The 22,207-nt window shown below is 32.6% G+C and overlaps 1 protein-coding gene across 1 annotated transcript in view; it reads right to left on the bottom strand.

The window, feature by feature from the left end:
- Window positions 1-4,031: 4,031 nt before the first annotated feature.
- Window positions 4,032-22,207, bottom strand: part of Ube2w (ubiquitin conjugating enzyme E2 W) — a 56,072-nt gene continuing 37,896 nt past the window's right edge. Inside the window, exons 4-6 of the mRNA XM_026397310.2 lie at window positions 17,215-17,370; window positions 13,487-13,562; window positions 4,032-4,127 (exon numbers count right to left, since the gene is read on the bottom strand). Coding sequence (XP_026253095.2) covers window positions 4,114-4,127; window positions 13,487-13,562; window positions 17,215-17,370 — 246 coding nt within the window. The 3' untranslated portion in view covers window positions 4,032-4,113. The remainder of the gene's footprint in view (window positions 4,128-13,486; window positions 13,563-17,214; window positions 17,371-22,207) is intronic.

Genomic DNA, 22,207 nt, shown 5'->3' with positions numbered 1-22,207 from the left:
TTTTAAAATGAAATGAAATTAGGGGCCAAGAACATCTATTTTATTTATAGGAAGGAGAATCCTTTTTAGTTTTTTTTTGGGGGGGGGTGGGGGGGAGTGATGGGGATTGAACACATGGCCTGTGCATTTGAGGCAAGTACTCTACCAACTGAGCTATACCACGGACCTCTTTTTAGGTTTTAAACAATTTCTGATATAGTAGTCTTCCTTCTTTAGATTTCCTAACCTTTAAAAGAAAATTTAGAAGCCAGAAAAGCAAAGTGTTGAACACTGATACACTGCAAATTTGTGAGAGACACAGTAAGAAAGAAATAAAAATAAAAGGGTGTTATAAATTTTTTTTTAAAGGACTTCAAAGACGACTGGGGTCAGTGGGTGAGAGATTAAAAGACACTTCACCTACTTCAGATAGATCTCAACCATATGTAACAGAAGAGTACTATAGCTGATTTTGATAAAGAATCTTCAGAAAAAGTAAAATATGGTTAATCCTCAATTTTTTGAAAACTAATTTATATATATTAGCAATTATACATAATTGTAAATTTTAAACATTCAACTAAGATATGTACAAAAAATTAATAAAAGTGAGATAGACAAACATAAGCAGCAGTAACCATAAAGGCTTAAACTAGTGACACTGAATTCTTTATTTAAAAAAATTTTTGAACACACAGTACCTCCTCTTCTCTTCTATTTTTAGGAAGAAGTTTTAACAAGTTGTAAATATCTCATTTCTCAAAAACAATAGGCTTTTTAAAAAATAAGACTTGATTACCAGAAACAATATGTAGTTACATACCATTTTCATATCACTATTCATTGCCATTATTTGTCAATTCATCTTTGATGCAATCTGGGAACAATTAAGCAGTCACTAGGTACCTGTTTTAGAATGTGAAGCAATTATCCACTGCAGGTATCTAATGACATATATATATATATATATATATATATATGTATATGTATTTGCATATATTTAAAATTCTGAAGGGAAAAAGTAATAAACTAGTTACTTTATAACAAATATTTATGTACTAACCAAAACAACAAGGATTAAGATCTTTTTCCAGTTGAACTTTTGACTATATAAAAGCACTTTTTTCTGGGTATAAAAATGCTTAATTTCCCTGCGGGCTAAAAGGAAGCATTACACATCACAAGTTCTTTAGAGGTGAACATTAATTCCTTAAGAGCCACAAAATTTATTTTTAAAAATTTCCCTTAAAAAACTGAAAACAATCTTTTCTCATAAAACCTACGGCATTAATCCCTACTTGACAAAATTTTTTGAAAGGGCACCAAGTTCATGATCTAAGCATGCATAAAAAGGAACTGAATGTATCACTGTCTTAACAGAATTTGGCAAACAAGAATGGCCTAAAATAAATAAATAAATAAATAAGGAAGTAAAGAATACATATTTTCTAGGTATGAAAGCATATTCTGCAGGCCTAAAGCCCCAGAGAGGGAAGAGGGTATTAGTATATTCCTATGTACATTTCTAGGTATTTTGGTTGTCTTTAAACAACACATTACAGAGATTTTTATTTTTTTATTTTTTCCTTATTACAAAGCCATTACTTGCCCTTGGAAAAGCAATGACTCAGTTAAATGTCTTTTGACTTTTAATATGTAACTTACACATAAAATAATTAAATCTAAGTGCAAAGGAATTTTCAATGACTCCTAAATTCAAGGGAGTACTATTAACCTGATTATGAATGGTTGGTGCTCCTATATTTAGGATATTTCATCTTATTTTCTTCTCTCTTAAGCCAGAAAATGTACCGAAATCATTTGGTTTTCTTTTACTTTCCTCTGCTTCATTTTACTTTTATGATATTATGTAGAGAGAGGTATGTTAAAACACTATTATAAAAAACTCAACTGAGGCTATATAAGACCTATTAATATATAGTATAACATTGTTACTCTTTGACCTGGTATATTGATTCCTTTGGTGAATAAATGTCACAGGTCATTTCTTTATAAAAGGATTTTAGTAAGAGGATCAGCAATATGGAGAAAGATTTCCCACTCCCCCCTCCCCCAGAAAAAGATCAAGTTAATCAGTAGTTTAGAGCAATTATGTAAAATATGAAAATACGTAATTTACAGCTACAACTTTTATGTTAAAAGCTATTAAAAACTAAGAATGATCCAAAGTTGTCTTTTTAACTAGGTTTAAACAGGGCAACTGATAAAACTGATAGTGATCACTGTGAGAACTTACATATGTATCTAGTTAAAACAGAAAAAAATGCTTATAATTTTCTAAATGGTAGTTGCTAACAAGCAGTATAAACAGTGTCCACAATTTGGTGGCTGGCCATGGTTTAAAACTATTTTCAAGTTGTTTCTACAGCAGACATATTTTTGAAGTCTATCCACCCCTGAGTTCAGCAATTATACTTTTAGAGTGTAAAATTATATGCCCTTAATTCACAACATGTATAAAGCTACAAAATGTCATCTACACAGAGATTAAAAACAATTTTTAAAATATTATTTACCAATTATTGATTGGATGGTTTTACTGGGGTACATATTTCAGACCTTTTAGCCAACTGGCTTTTATTTTAAAGCCCAAATTGATTAATAAATTCACTGAAGGATATTTCAAAAAGAGTGCAACAATAAGGCATTAGTAAAAATAACATTGTAGTAGAAACAGATTTTGCATATGTGAAAAGGTAATTTATAAAATACATTAATCACTTTTTAAAAAGAGAACCTAGTTGTAGTATCATTAACTTACATGGTACTGAGAATGGGACCTTTCAACATTTTTTTAATAGAAAAACTTTATCTAGCTGTAAGTCTTTTCAACAACAAGAAAACAAAACAAAATCCTCCAGGAAAATCTATATGGCTGTGTGAGACAAATAAGCAAGCATACCATTTTATAGTGTACTTTTGCCTAAATTTTAAAATAAAAATGTCCACACTCTTTTGTTAAAACATTAAGCCTCTGTCAAAAATGTATTTCTTATTTTAGGGTACAGGATCAAAGAACAAGATGATACTTACAGGTAAAGAAATTTTACAAGAAAAAACTTGACAAAAGTTTTTCAATTAAAGTACTATAACATTCAAACTTGACTTAAAATGTAACAAAAGCAACAAGATTGCAAACAAAAATGCTTATGGATTTTCCAAACATAAATAAACGAAATAGTGTTTAGGCAGTAGGGCTCATGCTGATGGCTAGCAGGAAGTAACAGAGTGTAATCTACTTGGAAAAAAAATCTTTAATGTACAAATAACAAGCCCAAATGATGGACTGCAGCAATTTATTCATCACTGCCATTTTTCTTACTTCCAAAATAAAGCCTTGATTAAATCACTCATACCCTATATTACTCATACCTTTACTTCAGAGATTGAGGAACTATATACAACAAATGAATTTATTTTCACCATAGGGATAACATATTGTACCTCTCTGCCAATGTTACTTGAAAACCTTCCATGTCAAAACAATTTGACAGCAGATATAAACAATTAAATAAATATGCAATGATCTTTCATTACAGTCCTTTAAAGACGCATGTTAATTCATGCTGTTAACCTTAGGATCACAGTGCATAGAATCCAAATATAAACAGTTGGGGTGACTTTCAAAGTAATGTTGGATCCCTCACTTTATTTATAATCCCACCATAGCTGATAAAAGTTCATTTCATAGGCCCTATCATGCATTAATCATTGAGTGGCAGGAGTTAATGAAAACTTTTCCTGTTACAACGTCCATTGCCGGCAATGAACGTCCCAAAACCACCAAGGAAGTCATTGTTATTGCACAATACATGAGGACCTGGAACTTTTCCAAAAGCTTAAAAAAATAAAAATAAAAAATGGAATTATATTTGACATTTCCTGACACCTGCATTAATACTGTATGACTAATAAAAGCATGTCAGTTGCGTGGACTGAACCAGCGATCAACATGCGCCCAGAATGCACACGAGTAAAAATGCAGTAAAAGGAAGTAGTCTTCATTGCCTATAGGTCACTTCCAGTCAAAGGTTAAAGTTCAAAGACTGAATGATCAAAGTGCTCATTTTCTCAGTAGGACTATCTTCTGCTAGGAGGATGATAACAGTGGCATCAACAAGTATCATCTTTAAGAAAAGGAGAAAAAAGATAATTAAAAAGAACGCATAAGCAAAATCTACAAGTTAGTCTAACAGAAAGTCCAATTTGTGTTCAATTATACAGTGATATGTTTTATTCCTTTAGTATAAAAGTTTGCACAAACCTTAAAATAATGTATTATTACTTTATATAGAACTAATATGCTTACAAGTTGAAACCATTATGTTAACATATATTCAAGATGTAGCAATCTTAAGAGAATTCTTTTATAGGCAATAAAATTGTAACGAGACAGAAAGTAAATACCTGCAATGCTATTTAACTGAATGTAAGCTGTGTCTTTAGAATGAGGTAATATAAACTTTTTCACCAATGAGATATGATCTCCAAATCAATCAATAGAAAATTAATGCTATTAATTTCCCTTTAGAAAATAAATTCTCAGCAAGTATATATATGTATACATATAAAGTATACATATATGTATATATAAATATAAATATATATATATATAAATATATATATTTATCATACATATATGCATGCAGTGGTCACTTTAGAATCCCACAGAAGGGGCTGGGGGCTTTGTGGCAGAGTGCTTGCCTAGCACATGTGAGGAACTGGTTTGGATCCCTAACACCACATAAAAAATAAACAAAATAAAGGCATGTTCTTCATCTACAACTATAAAAAAATTAAAATAAAAAAAAAATCTCACAGAATTATTTTGTAATTAACTTCTGGTTGCCTCAGCACATTATATTAAATGTAACATGGACAATTTTTTTAAACTCATGATATATTTTATAAAATTATTTCACAAAACACATCCAAAAGATATTCTTCAGAAAGCAGGAAGACTGGTGGCAACGACAGGAGAGTATTGTAAGCTGTAAAAAAAAAAAACTCAGAAAATACTGACCAAAAATATTTAACAAACTATTCCATGTTAGAATTGACATATTGCTATTAAAATTCTCACTCAGAGACTAAACAAGAACCAAAACTCACTGAAGTCTCACTGCTATGCTGGAAAAACTCTTGGAGTATTCCATAATCCCATAATTTTGGGTTAATCTAAAGGGTGAATAATCTAAAGGATGAAACAGACCAAATTTCAAAAATAAATCAGGGGCTGGGTGGATAGCTTAGGGGTAGAGCGCTTGCCTAGCATGCTCAAGACTCTCAGTATGATCCCAGGACTAAAGGAAAAAAAAAAAAATTGTAAGGTTAGGGATATCTTAGTGACAGAGCACATGTCCAGCACAAGAAAGAAGGCCCTGGGTTCAATCCCCATGAGCAAAATAAATAATAAGCAAAAATATCTAATTCATTAGAACCCTTTAAACTTAAAATAACATTTAAGAAAATAGTAGGCAGTTTCTATCCTTTAAGTTGCATGTGTAAGAATGTTTCTTAAAATTACTGGGAATTTGGAATATAGACGTAGAACAAATGTAAGAAAATGAAATTTTTTAAAACTTCATGTCTCCAATAAAATATCTTGAAGCACAAAGTTTCTCGAAATTAATACTACTAATTTATCATTCTTCAGTCTCTATGCTAAAAGATGGTACTGAATTCTACTGAATGTCAAGCTACTAGGATAAACTTTAAGATAACAGATGACAATGTACACAGTTAAGAATTAAATGACAAAATTCAATTTGAACATAATGTTATCTAGTTAATCACAACTAAGCTTGTATCCCCCCCAAACATTTTCCCTACCATTTTTGGTAGGTGGTACATTAAGGTATTTTTATTTATTAGATAGTTCATTGTGAAAGTTTTCAGTAGACAGGCTTTTGCAGAATGTGCTACCAAAATGACTAGGAAATCTCTGTGAAGCTATTCTTCATATCCCAATCTCCATCTTGGGTCAGATGTTGAAAGGAGATTTAGGATTTACATCATATTATCTGCCTTAAATAAATACCCTAGCTTTGAGGAAAGAAACTTAATAAATATGTTCTGAAGATACAGTCCTATGATCTGACACCAGGACCCAAAGGGATTTGTAGGATTATTAATCCATGATGACTATGTGTAATCAAGAGTTCACAAATAAACTAAGTACAGAGACTGGTATGATTCAAAGCCATGGCCATCCTTTCCCTAAATAAAAGGGCCACAACTGAGGGGGATGGGGCTCATCTGTGACTACAAAGAACAGTTTGTACCTAGATGAAATGATTATTAGACACCAGGACTATCACACAAAAAGCTGGAGTAAATCCACCTTAGAGCAAGACAAACATAGATCTACAAAAAGTTATAAAAGACCATAATATTTTTAGCCTCTTAGCTAAAGTATCTGTGAACAAGCTAATAGCTAGAAAAATAAAATCACCTATTAATGATTTTGATTTTCTCTGAAATTATAGAAGCTCCTACTAAAATTGCATTCTCAAATATACAAATTGTAAGTTCCAAAGAAGTAACCTTTAATACACCTAACTTCATTGTGCTTCTGGGAAATACAAATGAGAGAGAAAGCTGTATTAGATAAGAATGGTCATTCAAGTTTTCCCCAGAGTATACATAGGAAACTAATCTCCATATACACTCCCTGGGACACAAGATTAGAAAAAAAGAAACACAGTAACATAGGTCAGTAGATATTAATGGGATGCTGCCACCAAGAAAGAAACTATATTTATAGTTATTTTTTGTCTCTCAAGAATTCAGGGAATTAAAGCTGTCTTTCATGAACTGATTCAGAGTAGGCAGATAATAGAATCTCTATGCAGCAGGAGCAGAGGGTACAAACTGTTTTAAGTTTGGCCTGAAAAATTTTAATAAGTGGTTTTATAACCTTAAAGGGTAGAACCAAAAGATTTATAATATAGGTAAATCTAGGACAGAAGGTATAAGGCGGGAAGAAAAGGAGTTTAATTCTACCAATTTGAGATAATTTTATGCTCCTGCATATAAATGAATATTCTACATAGAATATAGTCCATGGTTTAAAAAAAAACCAAAAAAAAAAAAAAGATATTGCTCTACTCCTTGACATATTAGAGATTTATCAGTTGGCTAGATGTGCTATTTAGACACTATTCCAATTTATTTCCTAAAAAACGAGGCTTCTGAAGTCAATACTCAATAACAACCTTAAGCTATAGTTTGAAACTGACCAATGTTCCAACTTTTTAATCACTTTAAGGAAAGTGCTCCAAGAATCACAGATGTGGGTTGCTGTCTGTGGAAAGCAATTGCTCATGAAACTAAGCTTAAACATGTTGAATACTGGCCCCAGAAAACAAATGGCTTGTGTTATTAATGGATTCTATTTGGCTTACCTAACTGATATATATTTATGGTTTAACAAAAAGATAATTTGTACCTTTATCAAGAACAATTATTTTAATATATAACTTTGGGACCTCAATCATTCATTCTTTTGTACACTCAATCAGATGAGGCCCTGTTTTCTAAGGAAGATTCTAAGTCTGAATCACTAGTAAATTTCTCAGTTCATTTGTATGCTGAAGTGAATTATCTATTTCATAAACCTATTTTAGTTAGCTTTTTTTAAAACCCCATTTTCTCTGAGCAATTGATTTTTCAAAGCATACGGACCCCTACCTTTAGTAGCAACACATAATACCTTCATTTCAATGCATATATGATATTAATTCCTCAGTGAACAGAAATAGTAAGACTTCTGGAAAATACCTTGATAGTAAATGTCAAGTAAATAACAATTAAGGAAAGTATACTCACCGACAAATGCAACTTTTTATATCCAAAGACTCTCAGCACTAATATTGGTTATACTTTTTAAACTTTAATACATTGTATCAAAAAACCTTGAAAGAAATATGCATAGTAACATTATGGTACCAGGCTTGACCTAATTTTCAAGGGATACTAATTAATAATATGCATCACAAATTCACACTGAAAGAGGCTTTTTCTAAGAACCCAATCCTGGTATCTAACAGCTCAACTTTGGCATAAAAGCTGTCTTCCTCTTATACGACCAGGAGGCAATGAATTCATATTTTTAAGAGTGTCTCCATCCTGTGATTAACACCATGTAGGACAACTGTGGAGCCTGATACCTCAGACATACAACTCCATTTAGTTTCTAGAAACTGAAATGCTAAGTGTTCCAATGAGTTTATCTAATTCCAAGTAAGCTTTTGTTCAATCTCTGGTTTTGTTTTTTTGTTTTGGAGGGTGGGGAATTGAATCCAGAGGTACTCTACCACTGAGTTATACCCACAGCTCTTCAGAGACCCTAAGTTGCTGAAGCTGGCTTTGAACTTGCCATTACCCTTCCTCAGCCTCATAGTCAGGAGGATTATAGGTGTGCATCACTGTACCCAGCTGACATCCGAAAAGTTTTAATTAACAAAGCTGACAGGCTGGGGTTGTAGCTCAGTGGCAGAGCGCTTGCCTAGCATGTTTGAGGTACTGGGTTTGAGTCTCAGCAGCACATACAAATAAATAAAGGTCCATCAACAACTAAATGTGTGTGTGTGTGTGTGTGTATTAAAATAAAAGCTGATGGGTTATGCTTTCTAAGACTATGACTACCTTCTTGATAAATTATCCAGATTCAACTATAATGCTAAGATAAGCTCTTATTCATATAGCTTACAACTGTGCCATTCTGATTGTAGACAATAAAGTGCTACACAGTTGAAATGCCTGAGTTTTTTTTTTTTCTTTTCTCTACAGCCATCCTAGTTGGATGACATCAACAGCGGCTCTACCATCTTGGTGAATTACAAATATTATTGTTCCTTGTTTGCATATGAAACTCATTTAAGCAACAAATTTGTCCCTTAAAGGGGTAATGCTGGCAGTGAATAACTTAGGTATTCAGGGTTCCGGCAGGAACAGAAAATATATTTGGAGACAATAAAGTCACTGTAAGTCAACAAACCAAGGATATTTTAAACACAATTATTTGTAAATGAAAAAAAAAATTACACACACTCACACACACACACACCTGGGATTGGAGAATGAACTAGAATAATTACATTGAGGTGAATTAAAATCCAATGCCTTGGGCTGGGGCTGTAGCTCAGTGGCAGAGCACTTGTCTAGCATATGTGAGGAACTGGTACCACATAAAAATAAACAAATAAAGGCATTCTGTCCATAGACAGCTACAATTTTTTTTTAAAATCCAATGCCTTGTAAAAATGGCTAATTTATATTGGGAATAAAAAGTATTATTGACAATATTAATTCCTGTATACACACAGGCTATTTTACATTATATAAGTAGTTCATTTAGTTTGAAGCTTCTTTGGGGGCGGGTACCTGGCTTACATAGAAGATTATGTATCCCTGAGGTAATTAAAAAAAAAAAATACACCTTGTATCTTAGTTGGGAAAGCACAGATTTCTCAGTAACAGATAAATGTAAAAAAATCCTACTATGAATTGTACATCATTTTAAGGACTTATTTTTTTTAAGAACTTAATTCTTGTATTTATTTTTTCACTATATGACCTTTCCCAACTTCTTATTCAAAAGCAAGTAAGAAGAAATTCTGAAAGTATTCTTTGATAAAGGATTTCTCAGCCGTGGACTGTGGTGCACGCCTGTAATCCCTGGGGTTCCAGAGGCTGGGGCAGGAGGATTGCAAATTCAAAGGCAGCCTCAGCAATACAGCGAGGCACTCAGCAACTCAGTGAGACCCTGTCTCTAAACAAAATATAAAAAAGGGCTGGGGATGTGGCTCAGTGGTTGAGGACCCTGGGGGTTCAATCCTCAGTACCAAAAAAAAAAAAAAAAAAGAACTTCTCAGTTAGGTGCAGTGGTGCATGCTTGTAATTCCAGGGGCTTGGGAAACTGAGGCAGGAGGATCATGAGTTCAAAGCCAGCCTCAGCAACTTAATGAGGTCCTAAAGCAACTTAGTGAGACCCTGTCTCTAAATAAAATATAAAAAAAAGGGCTGGGGATGTGGCTCAGTGGTTAAGTACCATTGGGTTCAATCCCTGGTACTTAAAAAAAAAAAAAAAAAAGAAAAAACTCAATATTTTGAACATTCAACGTTCACCAACAACTAAAAGGTATTTGAAAACATTTTATCTTTTTAAAAATTCCTTTTTTGGGCAGTGAGGAAGGAAAAACAGGAATAGTACCCTCTAACAATAGGGTGAGATTGGAGAGAGGGTTGTACTTTAAAAATATGCTTTTAAAAATGCATTGTTCTTTAGAGAAATGCAAATCAAAACTACTCTAAGATTCCCTTAAAGTAAGATTTTCTTACTCTTAAGATGTGGGAGAAGAGGCCCACTCATACATTGCTGGTGGGACTGCAAATTGGTGCAGCCAATCTAGAAAGTAGTATGGAGATTCCTTGGAAAACTTAGAATGGAACCATCATTTGACCCAGCTATCTCCACTCCTCAGTTTATACCCAAAGGACTTAAAAACAGCATACTACACGGACACAGCCATATCAATGTTTATTATCAGCGTAATTCACAATAGCTAAATTATGGAAACAACCCATATGCCCTTCAGTAGAGGAATGGATGGGGAAACTTTGTTGTATAAATACACAATGGAACATTACTCAGCATTAAAAGAGAATAAAATCATGGTATTTTCAGATAAATGGATGAAGTTGGAGAATATAATGCTAAGTAAAGTAAGCCAATCCCAAAAAACCAAAGGCCGAATATTTTCTTTGATATCAGAATGCTGACTCATAATGGCGATGGTGTGTGGGAAGAATGGGAGGAATGGAGGAACTTTAGATAGGGCAAAGGGGAGGAAGGGGAAAGGAGGGGGCAAGGAAGTAGAAATGATAGTGGAATGAATTAGACATCATTACCCTAAGTACATGTATAAGAATGGTGTGAAAATACTTTGTGTACAATCAGTGACTTGAAAAATTGCACTCTATATGAGTAACATGAAATAAATTGTATTCTGCCATCATGTATAACAAATTAGAATAAGTAATTTAATAAAAATGCATCGTTCTGCTGAGCACAGCAGTACATGCCTATAAATTCCAACTTACTGGAAAGATGAATCAGAGGGGGATTGCAAGTTCAGGGCCACCCTGGACAACTTAGTGAGGTCCTGTCTCAAAAAATAAAATGGGCTAGGGGGTGTACAACCCATGTAAGAGTGCTTGCTTAGCATGAGCAAGAGCCTGGGCTCAATTGCCAGTACTGACAACAAGAAACAAAAACAAAAACGAAACACACATACACACCTATTAAAACAAAACAAAACCAAAAAGCCCAATTTTTTCCTTTATTATATTTTTTTTTAAAAAAACTTTTAGATTTTGATGGACCTTTATTTTATTCATTTATTTATTTGCAGTGCTGAGAATCAAACCCAGTGCCTCACACATGCTAGGCAAGTGCTCTACCACTAAGCCACAACTCCAGCCCCTCCTTTATTATATTAAAAAAAAATGATTCATAAGAAATATTTTATATATGAAGTAAAAATTTAAATTTATTCCTTCCCAGATGATTTAAAATAACCTAATTACTAAATAATCTTTCCCCTTTTCAGTGATTTTTAATGCATTCAACAAATCTCAATATACAACAGTCTAAATATATAATTATTGTATAGAATTACTCTATGTATATAAATATATATGTTTAGTTGTAGGTGGTATCGTAGGACACAATACCTTTATTATTTTTAAGTAGTACTAAGGATCAAACCCAGGGTCTCACATGTGCTAGGGGAGAGCTCTACCCCTGAGCCACAAACCACCCCAGCTAAAGATCTACATATTTTTTTTAGACCTTTTTTTTTTTTTTAGTTGTAGATGGGTACAATACTTTTATGTGGTGTTGAACCCAGTGCCTCACGTATGTAAGACAAGCACTCTACCACTGAGCCACAACTCCAGTCCCAAAGATCTAGTTTTAATGTTTCAGTACCTGATAAATTCTCCTCTGTTACCTTTATAGTTCAAACTTCAAGCTTTGCTCTTACATTTATTTTTCCAAAATTTTAAAAAACCAATGCATATCATTCCGCTAGACTCTTACTGAAATTACATTTTTTTAAGAACAGTATGTTTTCTCATTAAAGTATCTCAGCTTTTTTTATAGTTCTTAAAAAGTTTTTTTTCTTTTTTTTTTTTTAGGTCCCAAGTATTTCTCATTAGCATTATCCCAAGTTTTGATATTTGTGTAGCTCCCATGAATGGCATTATTCTTTCACTATATTTTCTAATTTTTAACTGCTGGCATAGTGCCACTACACTGACTCTATTTAAACACTTGGAGAACTCAAGTTTAAAATTCAATCATTTTATGTGAGGGTAGAGAAGGTTTCACACTATATGGAAAGATAAGGGGAGAAGGGGCACATTCCTGTTAATTTTGCCAATTCTGATTTCCGGAAACCAAAAACCACCATAACCACCAACAATTGGGAAAACAAATAATTTTTTTTGTATACAAAACCACACAGAGTGATTTTTAATCACTTGCTTCAAAGAGTACACTGAGAAGGCTAGTGCCCAATGATAAAAGATTTGTCCAGCAGGCATAAGGCCCTATAATTGAATAAACCCTCACTGCACCCCATGAAAAATAGCACATAGAAGAATATCAACTTTTTGCTTTTAATTTAAAATACCTCTTTCAGGAAGCACTGAGATTAGTTTAGAAATGATTCTAGCAGTTCTGAATTAGGAACAACAGACACTTAAAATTATTGAGTACTTAACAAAGGTCAAATTATCAGACCTCAACTTTTTTGACAAAACTTTTTCTTTTTAGTTATACATGATAGTAGATTCTATGTAGAGATATTTATACAATCATGGGGTATATCTTATTCTAATTAGGATCCCAGTCTTGCGGATGTATACGATGTTGAGATTCAGCCCAACTTTTTTTTTTTTTTTTTTAGGGATAATACAATCCAGAAAGCTTTATTTAATTTAACATGACATCCAACCCACCCCACCCGCCAAACTATTAAGAGTAACAGAATTAAGTACACAAGGCATCAAAATTACTTCCTTGGCACACACAAAGCCCTGGGTTTAATCCTTTCTGCAAAAAAAAAAAAATTAAAAAAAAAAAAGGGAAAAAAAATCTACCTTTAATGACAAGTTTCTAATAGCTAGGTTCTAGTTGATATAAAGATTATTAAGGACTTCCTTTGTGCAGTAAAATAGTGTCAGAAAGTTACTATAATGCCTTATTTTACTTACATGATGGCTATGATTTTGTTTGTTCTACTAAAAATCTAGTCTAACTTATCCATAAAATATCTTGCAATACTTTAAAAAACTATTGTTCATATTACAAATATATATCAGTTATATCTTCATTTTTCCATCTCTTAGAAAAACAGATATATACTCTTTTAAATCAAAATACTAAAAGTTATCATTACAAATTAAAACTGCTTACCATGATACCACCATTTTGTTTTCTTTGGATTCTTGTTACATGTTCGCACATAAAAAGAATTATCTGGTGGTCTTCTCTGAAACAAAAAAAAAAACAGGAGTTCAAGTAGGTAAGTTCTAAAATAGAATAACTAAAGGGGAGATAGTTTTAATAAAAGCGTAGCAAAATTATTAAGGAATATGTAAAAACAATATAAACCTGACAGCATAACTGAAACAATAAAAACTATAAATGTATTCTGGAAATGTGGACTTTTGACACCTAAATTGCTACAAAACAAACAAACAAAAAAAAAAAACCGAACAAAAAGAATAGTGTTGTATTTATGTGTTCTGGGTTAGGTTCCACTGGAAAACGCCCATCAACCAAAAGAAAGATAATAAGATATTTGAAGCCAAATTTGTTACAGTTTACTTCCCTATGTAATAATTACTTTTACAAACTAATTAAAACAATAAAGACTAATTAAGGTTGTCTGAAGAACTATAGCAATCTATAAACCTTCACAAAGGTTTATTACTTTCTTGTAACATCATATCACTAAAGACAGACCCAAAGATCAAGACACTGACCTGTTAATCATATTTACAGACTGAAATAATATGAGCAACAAATGGAAAGAGAACGTCAGAAATAATGATGTCAACAACACTCAAAGTAGATTATGGAAGAGATTTTTCCTGCAAACTGTTGGATAGTAACTAGACAAAAGAAATATGAGATTTTCTAAAAAGATCTGGAAACATGTCAAATTTATATTATTAAAGTTATCAAGGGAATGTTTATAAATCATATGACAGATATCCTCATTCATTAGCTTCCTTTTGTCTACTTTCAGAACTATTACGACAATGATTTCTTTTGCAGTTTCAGACTTAATTTCTGCTTAGCTAAGCTAATAAAATGAAATATAAGGGAATTCTTTATGAGGCTAATCAAAAGAGACATCATTTACAGAAAGTCCACTGAGAAAGCAATGGTAAGAACAACTACCTATATAGCAGAAAAGCAGTTAATCTGACACTTCTAAAATCCACATATATAACTATCATCTTAGTTGAGCCTCATAATGTCCTTATGAGTTTATATTAATAGTAATTTCATTTGATAGAGAAAGAACATTTGAGGGCTTGGGTTGTGGCTTAGTGGTAAAGTACTTGCCTAGCACATGTGAGCCCTGGGTTCGATTCTCAGCACCGCATGTAAATAAATTAATAAAATAAAGGCCCATTAACAACTTAAAAAAAATTATATATATGTGTGTGTGTATAAAAAGGGGGCCTAGGTTGTGGTTTAGCAGTAGAGTGTTGTTTGCCTAGCACGTGCAAGGCCCTGGATTCAATCCTCAGCACCACATAAAAATAAATAAATAAATAACCCCAAAAGAACATTAGAGCACAGATGTTAAACTATCCCAACACTTCCCTGTTGGTAAATTTGAGAAAACTCCCAGAAAAAAAAAAAAAATCAGTATTATAAAATTATATTGCTATTTCCTTTCATAGAAATCTAGCACACTGCAAAATAAAAACAGTAAGTACTTAATAAACATTTGTTGAATTGTATAATATATCACAAAAATTCTGACTTCTAGATTATCATCTTGGATAAATGTATTATAGAAAAGATTCTACTTAAAGTTTATCAATAATTTAAATGATTCGTCTTTTTTTTTTTTTTTTTTTTTTAGTACTGGGGATTGAATGCAGGGGGGCTAAATTACTAAACCACATTCCCCAGCCCTTTTCTATATTTTATTTTGAGACAGGGGCTCACTGAGTTGCTTAGGGACTCACTAAATTGCTGAGGCTGACTTGAATTTAGTGATCTTCCTGCCTCAACCTCCCAAGCCATGGGATTATAGGCATGCGCCACCATGCCAACTAAATGATTAGTCTTGTACTAAGTATGCAAGAAGCACTAGTAGCAGACAATTAGAATGAAAGGAATGATGTAAAAGAGGTACCATGCTCTGGTTTTTAAGAGGAAATCAGTACAATTAAATATAAACAGAACTTAACAATCACAAGGCCCCTGCAAGAGCTATGTGCAGATACCACTGTTCATCAAGTCTTAGTAACTTTTTAAATTAAATCCTACAGTTACTCACCTAACTTTCTTATGGCCATTAAGCATAAAAGAAATAGAGCCCTTTAGCTGCAAAGTGCTCTGCACATAAATTTAAAATGTGTGCACATGTGTGTTGGGGGGTGGGTGAAGAGAAGAGAAAATATGAAAGCAAGAAATGAAAAATAATTGATAACAAAATTAACAAAAGCTCAATTGCAGCTTTAAAATTGCAGCTTAGAAAAACCCACAACAAAGAGGAAAATGAAGTTAAAAAGTAACATTAAGCCAGGCTCAGTGCTGCATGCTTGCAATTCTGGGGACTCAGGATTGAGATGACAGCCAAGTTCAAGGCCAGCCTGGGTGACTTAGAGGGAACCTATCTAAAAATGAATAATAAAAAAGGGCTGGGAATGTAGTTTGGTGGTATAGAACCCCTGTTTTCAATCCTCAGTACTGGGGGGAGGTGTGTGTGTTAATATTAGGTATATACGCCTTATTTCATCTAAGATATGTTTTTTTTTCTGTACACTTTAATATTCCTAAATAGGGATATATGTCTTTTAATTATGGTGTCATAGTTTGCCAGTGTTTTTCTTATATGAAACATAAAAATATAAAGGGCTCTTAATCCCATAATTAAAAAATACAATTCAATCCATTATTTCCCATTATTTAAACAAAGAATGGTTTTGTTTTCTAAATTGAACATCAAGAAACTTCTTATGGACCTAACATTCCAAAAAGTCACTTTGTGAAACAGTGGCTTAAAAATGTTTCAGATTCTTCATAAATTATCATTTTAAAAATAACTATTTAACTTAAAGGTTCTCTAAATGCTAATAAAAAACCAGCAGTCCATCAGTTTAATTTGGAGAAGAGAGGAGAAAAAATGCTAAACACAGTCTAAGGCAAATCTGTTCCTCTTTTTAGCAGTACAAAAGAAAACCCTTGTGGAAAAGAGACTTTAAAATGTACAAATATATAAATATTAAGCTACACTAACCCTTAAGCAGAAATGATAAGAGGGCCAGAAACAGGATTCAGATAACTTTAAAGCGTATGCTAAATTTAACTCATGAGATTTTTCATTCTGGGCTTTTCCCCACCTCCACAAGAAATACAAGTCTGTAGAGAAAGGGAGTAGGGAGAAGAGAAGGAAAGTCCTGAAAATTCTAATAGTAACGGGCTTTTTCATTCAACCTAATAATTTGGATAGTAGAGTTCTGATCTCTGGGAAATACCCTAAAAGGCTGAGAGAATGGGAGCTGGCAAAGAGGTGACAGGAACTATACTTATTTCTGGGTTTTCCATTGGGAAATCTAGAAATAAGAATTTCTTGTACACTTTGCCTCATGCATGCTTATGGAAATAAAATTCAGATTATTTAATAACATGTGCACAAATTTTCTTAAAACATAAAACAGTAAATCTGACTCCTAGCCCATATAATGTTTAAAATTTCTATTTGAAACTTCATATGTGGAATGAAAGATAATCAAAATAACTTTCTAATTTATTACTAAATATGACATTCCCTATAATTTTAAAACAAAAAACATGAGTCTTTCCTTCAAATAAAAGTAATTATGTATTAAAATTGTTAATCTACCTAAACTGAAAGAAGAAATATTACCTGGAATAATTCTGAAAAGTCCTACCTTTTCTTTGCAGCTGGAAAGCATGCTAATAATGCTAAGACAAACTGACTGGACTGAGAGCGCTGGGGACCAGTCTTCTGTTAGAATGGATAAACAGATATGACCATTGCTATAAACATGAGGATGAACAGGAATATTTTCACCAGTAAACATGACCTAAGAAAGAATAAAATTCCATTAACACTCAAATATCCTCTACTACCAAAAACTAAATATTCTCCACATATAACAAGTTTTGATTAAAAAATAAAAACAAACACACCAAAATCAGTCCCAGGAAAAGGATAAACAACTAATTATTTATTTTCATTAACTTAGTAAGAACTAGTTTCAATGAATGAATGAACATGTTGTTGGGAGGGGCTGAATTATTTTACATTTCAGTTACTTTTCATAAATTCCCTTTAAAATTTTTAAATTTCAATGTATTTGTTCACTAGTGAAAGAACAGTTTTTCAAATTCTACTCATTATTCTCTGTATATAAAAATCATACACTAAAATTCCCAACAAAAGAATTCAATTTTGAGGCAGTATTAATTACAGGTAGTAGGAATGCCCCCTACTACCTGCAACAACGCTCACACCTGAGGTATATATGCAAAAGGAAATAACTTCAGTATATTCCAACTTCCCTCACACATCTGGCTATTCACCAACAAGGTTGAATGAATCTCCCAATTACTTGCTATTTTTCTCTACCTTTCCTTTAAGGAGTACATAAAAATTCAAGAGTGAGATATTTATTTTTGCAGTCCTAGGGATTGACCCTTGGATCTCATTCATGCCAGGCAAGCACTTTGCCACTGAATCTACATCCCCAGCAAAATTAGTTTTATATAAAAGTTAAATTTATGTAACCCACCAGTCTTTAAGTAATGTTTATATGTTAGTACTGTTGCAATTCACCAGGATCTTTTTTTTTTTTTTTTTTTTTGGTGGTGGTGCTGGGGATTGAACCCAGGGCCTTGTGCATGCAAGGCAAGCACTCTCCCAACTTAGCTATATCCCTAGCCCAGTAATTCTTAATTACTGATCTCACCATGAAAAGAAAAAAACAAACATTACTGGAAGATCTGACTAAAAACACAAATTCAGGGTTCTTACTTTAACAGGTAGATTCAGTAGGTTTGATGAGACTTTTATAAATCTCATCAGGTACAAATTAATAATTCCCAAAACAGACTTACATCTCTCAGCCCTTACAAACTATCAAATGTAGCAGAATATCAGTTAAGTATGTGTCCTATATTAAGTTATGACAGAAACTCATAAAATACATATTGTTCTTCACATACATTTTGTTTTGTTTTGTCTTTATGGAGAGAGAAAAGTATGCCCATGTTTTGAATGTGAGAGGAATTCACTATAAGATTTGTAAATATTTTTAAGCTATAGTTACAAATATTTATTACAATTTTACAAATATTTACATTTTAATAAAGCAGTATTTTCATACAATTTGTAGTCTTCCAAAATTTTAGATATACTAACACAAAGAACTAATTTTCTTGGCTGAAGCTAATATATGAGAAAAAGGATTATTTCAAAAGTATGATTTTTCCATACTTGCATGAACTTTTTTTTTTAATTTTCTCTTTTCCTTTAAAATTCTGGTTATATACCTCCATTCCCGCTTTTTTTTTTTAAAGGTTAAAATAAAGCTGAAAAATAAAGCCTTAAAGTAAGAGAAATCAAAGTTATTTGTCCTACCCAATTACAAAAGACACTCTAGAAGGATTTTGCCTTTGAATAGCTACATTCTACCAATGCCATTTATCTCAATTGCATGTATCAGACCTACTGTACTCTTTACATTTTTACTAAAAGTATTGCTCTGTATAAAGAAATAACTGCACAATAGTCTTGCAGTTCCAGTTCCACATTTTTAGTCTGTCCACAATTAGTTTTTTAAATGAAATTTTATTTAATAAGTATAAGCAATAATTTATTATATCATATGCATTTGCACAACATATTGTAGATGTCTAGAATGGGAATTTACAAATCTCACAGAATGGGGATTTAATTTGGAGTATTCATTTTGCCATAAAAAGCTCTTTTGATCAGAATGGTATTTGCATTAAGAACACAAGCAATGTCTCTAGAGATTATTCCCTGGCCACAATTACTTTTTAAAGCAGTCCCCCCACCCTCCCCCAAGTCTCTTTATCAACAAGAAGAATAGTGCTCTTAAAGTGCCAAAAAAATAAAGAACTGCCAAGTTATCTTCTTAGGCAAAAACAATCAGTATATGAGCAACCACTAAGGAAATACAGACAGGCAAACAGGAAGGTTATCATGACATGCTTTGACTAGCCAATTCACAAAGCAAAAGAAAAGCAATATTCTTCTTGGAGAGAATTTTTTTTTTTTTTTTTTTTTTTTTTGGTACTGAGGATTGAACCCAGGAGTGCTTAACCACTGAGTCATATCCCCAACCCTTTTAAATATTTTATTTAGAGACAGGTCTCACTGAGAGTTGCTAAGTGCCTTGTTAAGTTTCTGAGGCTCTCAACTTGCGATACATCTTCCTTTAGCCTCCCAAGCTGTTAGGATTACAGGCGTGTGCCACCGCTCCAGGCTTGGAGAGAAATTCTTATAAATTAACTCATGTGACCTGAGAGCCAAGATGTATGCCATGAGCAAAAGGAAATCAAGACAGAAGAGAAAGAAAAGGAATGAGTGGTAATAGACGACACCTACAGCAAAATCGGCACTCTATATAAACAGAAAAGAAAAAGAAATAGCTCTTAAGTCAGATACTGAAATAAAAGTAAACCCAATCTTAATAAACTCTTATATTTAAAAAGCAGAGGCATTTTAACATGCTGCATGCCACGCAAATGCATTCAGTCTGAAACCTGTAGCAACCAAAAACAAGAGAATTCATTATTTCCACATATTATAGTAAATCCTATGGCCTAACCTGCCAGCTACAGAATTTAAGAAGTTTGTCTAAACATGGGAAGATTCAGTTTACATGCCAGAGGAGAGTTCCTGCAATAAAAGAAAAAAAGTTTTTCAACAGTTTATATTTGTGTAAAAGGCTGGTAAGTACAGTTTCTACAGTAGTTGTTTTTTTTTTCCTGTAGTTGTAGATAAAAAAATATTTGTTTATTTTTTTATGTGGTGCTGAGGATCGAATCCAGTGCCTCATGCACACTAGGCAAGCATTCTGTCACTGAGCTGTGGCCCCAGCCCCAGTTTCCACAATTTTAATGTAAACTTTGTTACTATGATTTTCTGCATGTTATGGGGGCAGTAACCAAGGCTGAATTTCTTCAAGTGCAAAGAATTATCCATCCTTATTTATTTAATACTAAGTACAAGCCCAAAGAGGACATTTCAGTATTTTTAATGCAGCTAATTAGAATGCTCAAGAAATTTGTTTCTATCTAGAGTTCAAAATATTTTTAGGGTCCCAAGTAGCTGATAAATCTATCTAGGACTGATGTAACAACTGAATACAATGGATTTGAAAATAGTTCAAGGGATTTGAATTTTGTTTTAATTTATTCAGATTCAAACTAATTCTACAGATCAAAACAGTTTAATAGCTGAAAATTGTACACATTTCCCATTGCATAAACCAAATTAACTAAAAAGAGAATTTTTGAAGACATTTTAGAAAAGAATCTTAGAACTAATGTATGTAAATAACTGAATTTCTGAGACTGTTAGAAGTGCTTCTCAGATGTCTCTAAGTTTCCAAACATCTCCTTATCAGTGTGATTCATTTTTCAAGAGCAGATGAGAAAGATGAGAGAGAACTATGCTCAGGATAATTAGGGAAGTAAGTATGCATACTCTACACCCAACCTAAAATTTTAAGCAGGTGAACCTCTGGGTAACTTTTGGGTACTGTGCATGCATTCTAAAATCTAAACTGAAAGCCACTACAGTGATAAAAATCTAAAGAATGAATACTGCTCAAATTTGACATGGTCTAAGAACAGTTCAACCTTATAATTGCCAATATTTATTTTGCCTTAAAAAAGATTAATCAGTAATTGAAACTAGATCCATAATTGTAAATAATGTTTATAAGGTTTACCAAAAACTTCAGCATTATTACCAAGAAGAAAATAAAGGATTAAGATCAGTTAACTCTAATATGAGAATTTCTCAATATCAGGGGCTGGGGTTGTGGCTCAGTGGTAGAGTACTCGCTTAGCACATGTAAGGCGCTGGGTTTGATCCTCTAAACCACAGAAAATAAATAAATAAATACATACATACATAAAATAAAGGTATTGTGTCCAACTACAACTAAGGGAAAAAATTTTTTTAAAAAAGAATTTCTGAATATTAAATGCAATAATGAAAAACCTCAAATATTGAGATTTTAATCACAAAGAGGGCATTCTGTATTCTGATTAGTCACCTGGAGGTAAAGGCAGTCACCTAATTATAATGCACCCAGAGAAAGGCAGACACCTAATACGATTTCAAGACAGATCATACCTGTATATATAATAAACAACACAAAGTTAAAAAAGCTGACGTCTATAATCTGGATACCAAGGTTCCTCTCTATGGATAACATGAGGGAGTGATAAGCAGACAATAGTACTTATTTCAACTACAAAAATTCAGCACACAAGCAGAGAGTTTAGTATTGTAATAAAAACTAAATCATATTTAATTACATATGATTTTGATAGTTTAAAATAAAAGAAATAATTCCATAAATGACTAGGCCTTAAAATGTTATCACAGTTTTTAATGCAATTCTCCCTTTTGAGTCCTCTATTATACATCAGCAGAATCAATATTAATCGTTTTCTCTGGGATTCCACAATTATCTCTACCATGCAGCTCTACATGTATTGGAAAGACAAAATTCTTGGACAAGATGAAATTCAACTTGAATTCTTTGATGGGAGTCATTCTTTTCCCTTTATACTTGTTTGTCTATTCTATTAGTCTTCTCCTTATTTTCCCTCTACTTCATCCCCAAGTTATATAGGAGGTACAGAGGAAAAGCAAGA

Source organism: Urocitellus parryii, chromosome 7 (assembly GCF_045843805.1).
Source record: "Urocitellus parryii isolate mUroPar1 chromosome 7, mUroPar1.hap1, whole genome shotgun sequence".
Taxonomy (NCBI): domain Eukaryota; kingdom Metazoa; phylum Chordata; class Mammalia; order Rodentia; family Sciuridae; genus Urocitellus; species Urocitellus parryii.
Note: the sequence above shows the minus strand (reverse complement) of the source record. Positions and strands in the feature narration are given on the sequence as shown.